The sequence below is a fragment of the Gopherus evgoodei genome, chromosome 24, assembly GCF_007399415.2.
Source record: "Gopherus evgoodei ecotype Sinaloan lineage chromosome 24, rGopEvg1_v1.p, whole genome shotgun sequence".
In the NCBI taxonomy this organism is placed as follows: domain Eukaryota; kingdom Metazoa; phylum Chordata; order Testudines; family Testudinidae; genus Gopherus; species Gopherus evgoodei.
The window spans coordinates 5,693,573-5,707,593 of record NC_044345.1 but is presented as its reverse complement, the minus strand read 5'-3'; the positions used below and the strand labels follow the sequence as shown (position 1 = coordinate 5,707,593).

General features: G+C 53.4%; 1 protein-coding gene across 1 annotated transcript; it reads left to right on the top strand.

Annotated features, from left to right (window-relative positions):
- The first annotated feature begins 308 nt into the window (after positions 1–308).
- Positions 309–12,437, top strand: ANKRD34A (ankyrin repeat domain 34A). The gene is made up of 2 exons (XM_030542323.1): positions 309–735; positions 8,272–12,437. The coding sequence occupies exon 2, from the start codon at positions 8,363–8,365 to the stop codon at positions 9,947–9,949; it is 1,587 nt and encodes a 528-aa protein (XP_030398183.1). The 5' UTR covers positions 309–735; positions 8,272–8,362; the 3' UTR covers positions 9,950–12,437.
- The last annotated feature ends 1,584 nt before the right edge of the window (positions 12,438–14,021 follow it).

The window sequence follows — 14,021 nt, the reverse complement described above, 5'->3', positions numbered from 1 at the left end:
TCATCCCCAGCATCCTAAGCAGACAGTGTTGGAGGTGCTGGAACACGGGGTGCGCCCGCACCCCCTGGCTTGAAGTGGTTCCCATCATCTGCAGGGCTTGCGGTTCAGTTTGGGGGCTCTCAGCACAATGCACATTGTTCCGGTGTCCCTGGAGAGTGCCACCAAATTGCTATCGAGAGAGATCGAGGGATTAGACCAGGACTGAGCATAATTCATAAGCCCTGGCAGGGGAGGAGGGGGGAGTGGAAGAGGCGGGCCCCTTTCCCATGTATATTGGTGCAGTGTGATTGCTCTGTGTAGCTGAATGGAATAGCTACTTCTGGTCTATGGGAAGGCAGCTTAAAAATAGCAGCCTGGCTCTGTCTCTGCAAAGAGCCGGGCAGGCTGTGACAGTAAGTGGAAAACACCGGCGCTCAGGCACCTATCCACAGGGCTGCAACTGGCGTGGGGAGGGAGGAGAGGCGTGCAAGAGAGGGAAATGCTGCTAAAAAAATTGCAGAGAAGGGCTTTGATGGACTGAATTATTCAGCTTCGCTGTGTTTATCCCCCTGTCTCAAGCTGAATGGGGTCGATTTCCTTTAAACACCCGCACGCACCCAGTGCACAAAAGAAGAGCAAAGGTCTCAAGCCATGAAAACTCTGCAGGCTTCTGCTCCGCTTTCCCAGGGGTGAGGAGGAAGCATGTGGCCCAGAAGAGCCGGTGGCAGGTGACGGGCGAGGGTCCAACCGCGCCAGGTACGATACCGCTTTTCAAAAAGAAGAGAGCGGCGGGGGGCTAGAACAATGTGTGTAGTGGGGGTGCTGAGAGCCAGTGAACCAAACTGTAAACCCTGTATGTGATGGAAACCACTTCAAGCCAGGGGGTGCGTCAGCCCCCCTAGTTCCAGAATGACATAGCAGCTAATGGGTGCTGAAAGGAGAAAACACCACCGCTGCTTCTGGCCGGGGATCCGCACATGGGCCCTGAGCTTAGGCTAAAATGCAGACGGGGATGTGAGCGAAAGTCTCCTGGACAGTATGAAGATCTTGTCTATCTGTCACATTCACTGTCAGTTTGTCCTAAGATCCCATTGCCCAATTGCTGCTGGTTTCCCGAATAGCTCAGCTTGCATTGGAACTCTGGGATTCTTTGGCTGCACTTATTTAATGAATGATTTGTTTATTATTATTAAATGTGTTTCTTTTTCATCAGACTGATCATTAATTTCTCTGTGGCTATATATCCACTCAGGTGTCTTTCTGCTCTTACCCGTTCTGGTCTCTTTGGTGTTTTATTCTGCTGATCCAAACCAAGCCAGAAATCTGTTTTATATTAAAATCTAATCAGGTTTTATTGCCACTAGTTGGTGTATTGCTTTAAATCCACCTGTTTAATAGAATTAGAACAGGAATAGGATTATCCTTTGATTTAAATGTATTTCACTCGCTGTACCCATCCTGAACTACAATATTGAGCATCACAAGTTCCTTTAAATTCCATATATATATATATATATATAAAATTTTTCCTCTCCGTTCAGTAGGTTGCATTCATTCTTATGTGGTTATGTAACCAGACGTGGGTGAAAGCTCTTGCTAATTTAGACTAGAATATTTTCTTTAGGTTTCACTTATCACCCACAAGTAAATCCCTTTGCATCTGAAATCCCAGGAAAAAAAGATCCCAAGAAGAATTCTGCTTCCAATAAATTCCCCTCAGACCATTTCTACACTGAAATCCACTAGGCAGTCCCAGTTCACCTCCGTAGCAATTTGCCAAAACCCGAATCTCTTCCTTTTCCAGCTGCAACCCCCAAATGCAAAGATGCGGCAAAGAATCGATCCGTCTTTTCCCTCTTTGTTGTCTCCTTTTTGCATCCATTGCTTGCCTCGATATTCAGCATCGCTGTCAGAGCTTTAAACCTTTGTTTCCTAAATCTGTAGTGCTCTGCAGGGATTTGAGCTGGGTTTTTTAAATGAAAAAAAGGAACAGCTTCATCTGAAAAAGGGCTATGTTTTTTTTTCACCCAAAAGCACGCGACTTGTCTTTGAAAGATTCCAAAGGTAAAATGGCTTTTTATACTTAGAGGTCCTATGGGGACAAGCAGAGTGAGATCTTACCAGACCGTAGCTTATTTAGCCTGCATTCCTGGACAATAAATGATGAAGGGTTTACAGGATTCCCGAGATGAAATTGCCTGCTTTATTATACCCCAGCATGACAGATGGATTTTTCTGATATGATATAGGGCTCTCATAGATTTCCTAAGGTGGAGCTCAGGAAAGAAACCGGAGGAATGAGAGAGGTAATTGCTCATTCATTCCCTGAGCAATGTGGAAGACAGTGTATCAACATTGGCTTGAAACGGAGACAGTAGTTGGGGTGGAAGGGATGATGGTCTCACAGGGAGGACACTCAAGTAGGACCCAGACGATCTGGTTTAATTCCTGGCTCTGCTACAGATTCCCTGTGTGACCTTGATCAAGTTGCTTCATCTCTCCTGGGCCTTTAGTTTCCCACCTAAAACGAGGATAATCCCCAGGAGAGGCTAAAACCCATTTCTGATTGTGAAGAGAACGGATGGGATGCTGATGAGGGCAAGCTACATAGACAGAGGGGAGGACATTTTCTAAGATGTTTAAGCCAGAAGGGGTCCAATCCTATGGCGATGGTAAATGACCCATTGTGGTCTTTAAAAACCTATGAACCCTGAGCAGTTCTATTAACCCCAGGGGAGAAGGGGAGACTCACACTGAAGCGAGCCCAAGCCCACTGAAGTCAGTCCAGAGGCCCTGCCTTTGGATCAGGGCCCGAGGCTCCTGCTGCCGCAACCCTCACTCGGGTGAGCGATCCTGGTGAATCCCAAGAAGTGGCCGAGGCTACTCAGGCGAGTAAGGATTACTTGTGGGATCAAGGGCAGCAGATTCAGCCTGTAAGAGCCCAACTTTGCCCGCCTTGCCGGAGCCAAGCTCCCGTCAGGGTCGGCACAGGTAAGTTGTGCAGGATTGGGCCCAGAAGTCATTTTGGGTTCCCTTTGGCAAAGGATGGGGGGGGAAGGAGGGGATGGACATTCCAAGCTAGCGACACAATGGGCCAGATCCTGCGTGGGTGCAAATCAGGACAGTTCTGGGGAAGTCACTCGAGCAATGCTCATTGACAACAGCTGAACCTTGGCCCACTGATTTCCATGGCGCTCTGACCCACTGACTCCAACGGGGTTCTGCTGATTTCCACCAGCTGGGGATCTGACACAAGCACCTCTTTTTATTTCTAAAGCCCCCCTGCCCCACACTGGGGAGCCTGTTAATGAGCCATCAATAGTGCAGTCACCGGTGATACAAACATAGGTTGTAAGATCTCTGGGTCCGGGGCTGGCTTTTTGCTCTGTGTGCATACAGCACTTAGCACCCAGGGGGACCTGATCCATAACGGGCTCCTAAATGCTACTGAGATACAGATAATAAATAATAACAAGCATCCACCCAAGAGGCCCTGCCAGCACCAGACCCTTGAAAAACCCCCAGAAAATAGCAGCAAGAGAAAAAATAATATAAAATAAGGAGCGGGGTTTGAGCTTTAAATGGTGAATCTGACAGCTTTAGGTATATTCACGGAGGCCTCAATAGGGGGGATTGAGGGAACAGGGGTTGTTCCCGAGAGGAACAAAAGCATCCCACTCTGGTTGCATTCTCTTGCTTCCAGACTTGTGACTGTGAGGTCCAGAGGAGAGAAACTGATGCAGGAGGAGAGCTCCTCATTTTTGAAGCGTCTTGCTGGTCAATATTGACTCCGGAATCTTAGGGGCTAGATGCTTTTCTGTAATGGAAGATGTGAAGAAATTATAGAACTTACTGCTTCTTATCGATTGACTTGTTTTCTCTTGCGTGCCTTTTGGTGTTACTGAAATGTTGGCGGCTGCTCAGGATAAAATCCGTCAGAAATAAAATCCCCATCAGAGGGCATCGCACTTCAGTTCTGATCCGCAGCCTGCTAAGGCTGTCGCTGACTTCAATGGAGGCCCTTATGTGACACTTTTCAGTTGGGCTTTTCAATGGGCCTCTGAGATTTAGGAGACCACTGGGCATAGCGGGCACCTAACTCATTTGGTTTCTTTGAAAATCCCTCGCCTCCTGCTAGATATCGCAAAAGTGTTTTGAAAAAGGTGGGCATGTTGCTGTGCTCCCCGGTCTATAGTTAGGGAAACTGATTTGGTAGAGCCAAGAAGAGAACCCACTGATGCCCTGGCCCATGCTCAAACCATACTAGATTCCTTCCCCTCTCTCCCCCCGCCACCCGTGAAAGCTCTGAGGACGCTGAGTTAAATCTAGAAGTAATGAGGAAATGACTGGGTGCTAATAACAAAACAGATAAAGCAGGTCACTTAGTGTGGGTTAGCTGGCAGCTCAGTCATTGTCTGACAAATGACAAATGATTCCAGGGCCCTCCTGCGGCTTTGTATTGCTGCACATGGATGGGTTTTGAAATGACACTTTAACAGAGCTAGTCATTGCAAGTTAATCTAGTGTTTTCTCAAAAGGAATGCTCCACTGGCTCAGAGGGACGTGCCAGCCTTTCTAATATGCTTAATTTGAAAGCCCGTAGGACATGTTGCATGAGACAGATAGATCGAGAGAGATGCAGATGAAGATTAGGTAGATAGATAGGAAGATTAGAGAAGAAAGCTCAGATGTTTCAAGTTGCTGAGAGTATTTGGATGCCCAGTTCCTATTAGTTTCTTTGGGAACTGACCATCCAAATCCCACACAAAATGCCGGCCCATCTATTTTCAATCTTCCCCTTTTTCTCCTCCATCAGCCAGGGCTCTTGAGCTGAGCTGGCCTCTTCCAGCTTCACTCCCAGGTCCAGCCAGCCACACAGACTAATTGTCCTGGGCAGAATTAATGACCCGGCCATCCTTGCGGGAGAACAGGTTTGGTTCCTAGAAGGGTTTGAGAAGGCTACGTGAGAATGACAGTTCATATGCCAGGATCTGACCTGGCCCACAAGTAGGCTCAGGAGACAAATCCTGAGCGTAAACCTTTTGCCTCGGTACCTACAGAAACATTGTCTGCCTCTTACACATCCACAGATGCTCACTGTGTTACATGTTCACCAGGAGATAGGGATTCAGTGCCCAGCTCTGTCACCGACTCCCCGGGTGACCTCTGTAATGTCACATTGGACCAGATTTCCAAGCTCCCAGTGTAGCTACTCTAACCACTCGTTCCCAGCGCTGTGCACAGAACCCAGGCATCCTGGCTCGCAGACTCCTGCTCTAACCATTCTCTAACCATAACACTCTCTCCAAGACAGGATACTCCCAAGCACTTTAGGATAGGAAGCAAAGATCATTGTGGCCAGTGACTACCCCAGTCATGCCTCAATCAGGCCACCAGCTTTAGCAAGAAGTGGACTGCTGATGACCACACGTGGTGAGGCCTTCCAAGAAGAATACCCCCCATCGAGTCACCAACACCACTGGGGGCAGGGGGTCTCCCATCTAAGCCATAACCCCAATCAACCTTCTTAGCCTGCTGCCTCTTACTGGAAGGGCTCTGAGCAGGCTGATTATTCAGTGCCATTAATCTGCCGCGCTCGACGTCCGTGATTCAATCAGGCCCTGGTTCCCAGGGCACCGGGTCAGGGGATGGCGCCAGCCTCTGATGATTTGTAGGATGCTGCTCATTCATTAGCCCTGCTAATTAGCTTCCCTTTCCTGCCTCTTCTCTTTCCACACCTCTTTTATTCTCTTCTACTTTGCTCATCAGCTCTCCTCTGCGTCCCCTCTGTTCACCCTCAGTCTTCCAGGTCCCTTTTTCTCTCCTCTTCCCCTGCCTTTCCCCCCCGTGCCTTCCCTCTTCTCCTCCTCCTGGCCTTTTTGTTCCTTCCCCCATTCTTTACCTTCCCTCATTGCTTTTCTTTCCATCTATCTCATTCTTCCTCTCCTGCACTCTTCCTTTCTCTCCTCCCCCTGCTTCCTCCCTCTTGCCTCTCTTTTGGCTTCCATTTCCCAGCGTGGGCCCAGGTGGGAGCCAGCGTGAATCAAACCAGCAGAACACATGGCTGGGTTTTTCCAAAGAGCTGCCCAGGCCGGAAGCGGGGCCTTTCTGAAAAGCCGCTGCCCATCTGTGTGTCCCAGTGGGACCCACACAGAGGCCTTTGGGAAATTTGAATTTATTCAGGTGCCGACGCTGGCAGCTTGCCCTGATTTTGGGGGGGAGGTCTGAGCCCTCGGGAATCCAACCTGCAGCTCTTTGGGCAAGCTGGTCCCGTTTGCATCGGACTCCGCAAGCTGGCACCAATAGACACTGTGTCACCTACACCCCCGAGTGAGATATTTCCGGTAAATTAGGCAGGACAGGCAACCCTTCTCCAATGCCCCTCCAGCCAACCAGCTCACCAGCTGCTAGGGCAGAAGGGGCTGGGGGCGGAGGGGGGGGAGGACGCGCTCATCAGCCAAACTCCTTTTGATTCGTGAACTTGTTTTTTTCCAGCTTTGAATTAATTACCCTTTTCCACGCGGGCGCCAGCTGGTAGGATTTTGAGTCAGGCAGGCAGGTTGGGATGGGAAGCTAGGGGGATCTGCCAGCACTCGGTGACATTTTTAACGGCACTCGCGTGTGAGTTAAGCGTTTAACTCTTTGGCGACCTGCTAGTGGCTGTTGGGGAGCATCCCTCACAGCAGACAAGAATCTAGCCTGGGCTGTGGTGAAGCGAAAGGGAGCAGGCCGTGCTGCATAAGAACGGCCAGACTGGGTCAGACCAATGGTCCATCCAGCCCAGTATCCTGTCTTCCGATGCCAGGTGCTTCGGAGGAAATGAACAGAACAAGCAACCATTGTGTGATCCGTCCCATCGTCCACACCGAGATCCTGGCAATCCGAGGCTAGGGACGCCCAGAGCATGGGTCGCCGCTTTGCCCATCTTGGCAAATAGCCATCAATGGACCTTTCCCTCCATGAACGTGACTAATGCATTTTGAAGCCCGTTATAGTTTTGATCTTCACACAATCCCTTGGCAATGAGTTCCACAGGTCGACTGTGCGTGGTGTGAAGAAGTCACCTAGCACCACCAGAGAGGGTCTGCCTAGATCCTGGTTTGGATTAATGGACAGCGTGTAAAGCTATATCTGAGACATGCAGGACAATGCCCCGGAGCTGTCTCATGTGCCATGAGTGCAGGGTGAGTGAGACTCAGGCAAACCTGGATTCTATTCCCAGCTCTGCTGCTGGGTGGCCTTGGGCAAGACTCCCATGCCTCGGTTTTCCTCATCTGTAAAATGGGGGTAATGAGCCTTCCCTCCTTTGAGACCCACCGGTGATAAGAGAGAGAGATTAATATTGTCAGGGTTGTTCTGTTGCCACCCCCTCCATTGACAACAGGGTGGGGCAAAGGTGGGTTTTTCTGCGGCAGAAGCTGCTGAATTCCCAACTGTTTTTGCCTTGGTTCTCTGAGAAGTCTGAACATGGACACAGAGGTGAGGTGGAAGGAGGGGGCCTGTAAACCAGACACGTGGGTATGAAACTGAGGCCATGTCCCAAAGAGGCCTTAAAAATCCCAGGGCACTTCTTAGCTGGGCCCAATTTCAGTATGAATAAGGAGATTCTGCCTGCCTAGCTTTGCCTGTTCGAGCCTTCACTTCCTGTCCTAAACGTTGTGCAGCCTTGCGGTACACCATTAAGCAGCTCCCCCCAGAATTGGCTGCACTTCAGTGTTGGGTGAGTGATCCCTGTGCAGCACTGCTATGTGGTCATCAAACAGGTGTTGTCCTCCACCTCAGAGGTGGCTGCATTCCAGTGTTGGGTGAATGTCCCTGTGGAGCGTTGCTGTGGTTTTTAAGCAGCTGCCATGCTGCACCCCAGAACTTGCTGCATTATTGGGTGAGTGTTCCCTGTGCAGCATGGCTGTGCAGCTGTTAAAGAACTGCCCTGTTCCACTCCAGAGCTGGCTGCTTTTCAATGCTGGGTGAGTGATCCTTTGTGGCATGGCCGTGGTCTATTAAGCAGCTGCAAACCAGAGCTGGCTGTATGTCAGCAGTGGTTGTGTGCTCTCTCTGCAGTGTTGCTGTGTGGCTGTTAAACAGCTGCCATGTTCCACCCCAGAGCAGGCTGCATTTCAGCACCGGCTGCATGGTCACTGTGAAGCCCGGCTGTGCGACTGTTAACCTGCTGCTGCGTTGCAGCCCAGAGGTAGCAGCTCGGTGGTGAAGGGGTTGCTTGGCGATGAACGATGCTGGAGCAGGGTAAGATTTCATGATGTGCTCTCCCTCTCTCTCTCTCTCTCTGTCCAGGGAGGTGCTCTGCCTGTGCAATGCCCCGACCCGTTGCCCACAACCCCGGCTTGCCCTCACGAGACCGCCTGGCCCCAGGCCCCACCTGGCAATGAACGACCCAGCCGCCATGCTGCACGCGGAGGGGAATGCCCTGCTGAAGGCCGTGTGGCAGGGCAAGTTCCGCCTCACTCGCCTCTTGCTGGAAGGCGGGGCCTACATCAACGAGGGCAACGCACAGGGCGAGACCCCGCTGATCGCTGCCTGCCTGGCCCACTACGACGACCCGCACAACAAGCCCCGCATGGTGCGCTACCTGCTGGAGAATGGCGCCGACCCCAACATCCCCGACAAGATGGGTAAGACGGCCCTGATGCACGCCTGCGCCGACCAGGCCGGGCCCTCGGTGGCTTCGGTCCTGCTGGAGCATGGGGCCGACCCCAGTGCCAGGGACTACGCGGGGGCGTCGGCCCTGGTGTACGCCATCAACCGGGGCGACCGGGAGACCTTGCAGGTGCTGCTGGACGCCTGCAAGGCCAAGGGAAAGGAGGTGATCATCATCACCACCGACACGTCCCCCTCGGGCACCAAGAAGACCAAGCAGTACTTGAACTCACCCCCTTCCCCAGGCCTGGAGAAGTCGCCTGCCCTGTGCATGTCGCCCTCTGACATCGAAGTCAAGACCACCCAGTCGCCCGGGGCCAGCGAGAAGGAGGAGGCGAGGGACGTCTTCAACTTCACCATGGCCACCCGCCTGACCTGCCCCCCACCGCCTCTCCCCAAGGGCCTGGAGGCCGAGGCTTCCGCGGAGCAGCTGCCGGCAGCCCCGCCGCCCAAGGGCCGGCCCAGGCAACTCAAGAGACTCAACTCGGAGCCATGGGGGCTGGTGGCGCCCTCCGCCTTGGCCGCCTCCCATCCAGAGAAGGCCCGGACGCCGGAGGAGAGGATCACGGCTGAGATGAATGGCTTGAGCATCACCAAGAGGTCTGTGCTGTCACGAAGGCATAGCATCGAGGGCCAGGAGCCCCCCGGTTTCAAGATGTTTGCCCCCCATGGCTCTGGGGAAGAGACCCCGGGTCTGGAGGCATCCTGGGCCGAGAAGGTTCATTTCGGCCACCTCCACCAGCCTCTGTCACGGCGCAACACAGCCCCCGAGGCCCAGGAGAGCGGGGGCGGCCCAGCGCCCGGTCTGCGGGGCGTGGCCCACCATAAGCTGGCCCGCATGGAGCACTGCGAGTCGGACGCGCACCTCTGCCCGGACTCCATCCCTGGCTCCCCGGATTCAGGCCGCATCTCCCTGGAGAGAAGGAAATACAATGCCTCCCCCCTGACCCTGCCAGCCAGCTCCTCCCGGGAGTCCCTAGAGAGCATCCCCAGCGCCGTGTCCCCCATGACGGGGCGGCGTCGCTCCCCGGGGCTGCTGGAGAGGAGGGGATCGGGGACCTTCCTCCTGGATCATATTGCCCACACCCGGCCTGGCTTCCTGCCCCCACTCAACATCAACCCCCACCCTCCCATCCCTGACATCCGGGCCAACGGCCGGCCCCCCTCGCCTGTGCACAGGGGGCTCGTCCCCATGGCCCCCAGCTCCCCCAAGGCAAAGAAGAAGCTGTTCAGAAGGCATTCTATGCAGACGGAACAGATCAAACAGCTGGTCAATTTCCAGAACCTGGTGGCCCAGGGCGACCCAGCCACTTAAAGGGACAGAAGCCTCAACAAGGGAAAGGAAAAGAGGCCTAGATTTATTCTATCCCCATCCCATTTGCTGCTCCTGGAGTGGGGAGGAGCTGGAGACACCGCCCATCCCATCTCTCCCACCCCATCCTGGGTGGCGAGCCCATTGTGTCTGGGTTGCTGTGTATCCTCCGCCTTGCTGTGTATCTGTCCTAGCGACGGGCCGCGCCCAGGGTCCAGGGAATCTGACCAGAACAGGAGCACTCCAGTGGGCCAGGATCCCCACGCAACCAACTTCTGGATGCCACTGGGTCCCTTCGGTGGAGGCCTGGATGTTGCGGCCTGGCAGCAGAACGCCCCGAAGCATTACCGCCCGTGACTGTGCCACATGGCCACAGAGCGCTGGGAAACCTGGCCTATGCTGGGGGTGGGACAGTGACAGCTTCTAACGGCTGCTCCCATGTGCCAGTCAGGAAACCAGAGGGGAGGCGCGTGGGTCCCGTCCCTCCGGGTCCTGCCGGGCACGGCCTGGAGATGCAGAGGAGGGGAAAGAAAAAGGGAATGAAAGGGTCGATTTGGGTTTGAGATCAGGAACGTGGCCAGCCGGAGCCTCTTCCAATTTCCAGCAACGGTTTCTGCCTGATCCAGGTTCAAAGCCGAAGGCAGCCCTGCTCGGTTTGCGTGGCTCTCCGACCTGGAAGGCAGCAGCGGCGATCCTAAAGACAGGCACACACCCCCCCCCGGTGGCCTTGCACCCCACCTGCTGCTCCCTGCAATATCCTATTGATTAGTGTGAACGCCGTCGGGACTCCTGGGTTCGCGCCCCACGTCTGAGGGGGCAGCATTGTCTGGCGGGCACAGTAAAAGGAGACCTGGGGCTACGTTTGCAAAAAGGCTAGTGATTTGGAATGCCCACTGGAAACCAGGCCCCTTCGAGGCATCTCAGATGGGAGCACTTAAAAACAGACACACTTTAGGCACGGGGCTCTGTTCCCAGCTCCAGGAGGGGGAGTGTTGTCTAGTGGTCAGAGGACTGGGCGCTAACGACGCTCGGGTTCTCTGCCTGTCTCTGCCACTGATTCACTGGGTAACTGTGGACTAGTGACGCTCCCTCCCCGTGCCTCAGTCTCCCCCACCTGGCAAATGGAGGGAATGATACCGACCTCTGTCTGTAAAGCACTTGGAGATCAGACGTGTTCTAGAAATGCTACGTCCTATTTGTTATTTATTTAGCATTGGTCTCTGGCAGAGCCGCACCCCTAGACAAAGCAATATGACTGGGGACGCACAAGAAGTTACCCCCAAACATTAGTGGGAGGGCTGGAATAAACCCTCTAGGCACAAGGTGCAGGATTGAGCAGAGCATCACTGATGCAGCAGGGAAACCATTTCAGGGGGGAGTGAGGGCACTGAGTGTAAATAGGCATAGACACCCATTGCCAACCCTACAGTGCAGACCCAGTGCACTGGCGTGGATTACCCTGCTTTTCCACCAGGGGAAGCTGTGGAATTGTGCACTGTCATTGTGCATTGCACAACTGCAGTGGTGCAAACAAACCCCAAGTCCTCAAAGGTCTTTAGGTGCCTGACTCCCAGCGGGAAGATCTGGCCCCTAGTTACCAAGCTATGAATCTGCAGAGTGCTCAGGTTTCCTTGCACTTCCCTGAGTGATGCTGCAAAGTCCAAGTTAACTAAGGGAGTTAACATTTGCACAGGTCTCCCTATAAGCACAAGGAGACTGTAATCAGGGCCCCATGTATCTGCTACTCTGCAGAACCCACCCCCTGGCTGTGCTTCCTTTTCTATTTGCAGAAATACGCTTGTAGCCCTGATTGACATGTATCTGGTGCCATGTGGCCTGACCTAGTCTTTAGACAGCCTACAATGATCATTCTAGATGTGAACCCCTTGATGCCAAATGGGTGTTGACTCTGAAACCTACTGACTACCAAACAGACAACAACATTGTTAACTATTCCACTGCTGATTTTAGCAGAAATGTTGCATTGTATTGTGCTTTTCTCACAACTCCCAATTAAATCCCCAGATGCCAAAAGTCCCCAACTGCCACCCCACTCCCTCTCCCGATTGCTCCTGCTAAGCGCTTATGCCTTTTTTATTACAAAATTCTGCAGCACATTGAAAATGAAGGGCCATATTCTTGGCTAGTGTAAATTGATGCCTCTTTTGACTGACATCAGCTGAGAATTTGAGCTTAAAATGGCAGGGGCAGCATCTGATTAAATTGGCCAGAGGATTAGCTAGCACACTTTATCCCGTGCTGATTGTGTTAGGCACTGCTCTGTTTAGTTTCATAGAAATCTTATTATTTCAGTGTATCTGATGCTGTTTGGGATTTCCAGTTTTCTGCAGGATTTGGGGCCTTTTGCGGCAGGATTTGGGGGCTAGTTTGCTGCAGATACATGGGGCCTTCCTCGACTAGGGCAAATGCCCTCTCCGGCTGTGTATGTCAGAGAACATACAGCATGATGTGAGTATGGTTTCAGGTCTGTATCTGGAGGGCTTGTCTACATCAGAAAGTTGCAGCGCTGGTGAGGGAGTTACAGCGCTGCAACTTAGAAGGTGTACACATCTGCAGGGCACCACCAGCGCTGCAACTCCCTGTTTGCAGCGCTGGCCGTACTCCCGTTTTGTCTCGGGTGTAGAGGATCCAGCGCTGGTGATCCAGCGCTGGTAATCCAATGTAGACAGTTACCAGCGCTTTTCTTGACCTCCGTGGAAGGAGGAAGCCTCTGGTAATCAAGCTGGTTTCCTTTCCCGGTTTGCTCTCTCGGTCCCGGAGCCAGCCAGCAAACCGCGGGGAAGGAGACCTGCTTGCTCGGGGTTCCAGGACCGAGAGAGCAAACCGGGAAAGGAAACCAGCTTCGCCGCGGTTTGCTCTCTCGGTCCCGGAGCCAGCCAGCAAACCGCGGGGAAGGAGACCTGCTTGCTCGGGGTTCCAGGACCGAGAGAGCAAACCGGGAAAGGAAACCAGCTTCGCCGCGGTTTGCTCTCTCGGTCCCGGAGCCAGCCAGCAAACCGCGGGGAAGGAGACCTGCTTGCTCGGGGTTCCGGGACCGAGAGAGCAAACCGGGAAAGGAAACCAGCTTCGCCGCGGTTTGCTCTCTCGGTCCCGGAGCCAGCCAGCAAACCGCGGGGAAGGAGACCTGCTTGCTCGGGGTTCCGGGACCGAGAGAGCAAACCGGGAACGCCGCGGTTTGCTCTCTCGGTCCCGGAACCCCGAGCAAGCAGGTCTCCTTCCCCGCGGCTTGCTGGCTGGCTCCGGGACCGAGAGAGCAAACCGCGGCGTTCCCGGTTTGCTCTCTCGGTCCCGGAACCCCGAGCAAGCAGGTCTCCTTCCCCGCGGTTTGCTGGCTGGCTCCGGGACCGAGAGAGCAAACCGCGGCGTTCCCGGTTTGCTCTCTCGGTCCCGGTACCCCGAGCAAGCAGGTCTCCTTCCCTGCGGTTTGCTGGCTGGCTCCGGGACCGAGAGAGCAAACCGCGGCAAAGCTGGTTTCCTTTCCCGGTTTGCTCTCTCGGTCCCGGAACCCCCCTTGAAGCCGCCCAACAGCGCTGCAGTGTGGCCACATCTAACACCACTTGCAGCGCTGGTTGCTGTAAGTGTGGCCACTCTGCAGCGCTGGCCCTATACAGCTGTACTAATACAGCTGTAACAACCAGCGCTGCAAAATTTTAGATGTAGACATGGCCTGGGACACTTGTAGGGTTGGACCTGGGGGTTTCAGTCAGCAGGTTAGAAGGTTGGAGTTCAACTGTGAAATTTGGAACCAATTCACGTTGCGATTTCAGAGGTTATCAAAACTGCTTTGAGCACATCTGTCTCCAGTATATGTGTGGCTATAAGCCACCGGTGAGTGTCCATTACAGGTCCCCATCTGTGTCTGATTCACAGAGGACCTGTCTGCTGCAGCCCCAGCTAAGGACTAGTGCTGGGTGGGACTTATTCCAGAAAACGATTTGCCCTCAGAAAGCGCCGATTCATCAAAACCGAAACGTCCTATGGGAATGTGTCAATTCTGCTGAATTTTTCATTTAGAAAAAATGGAGATGAAAACGTTTTGAAAATGTCAAAATGT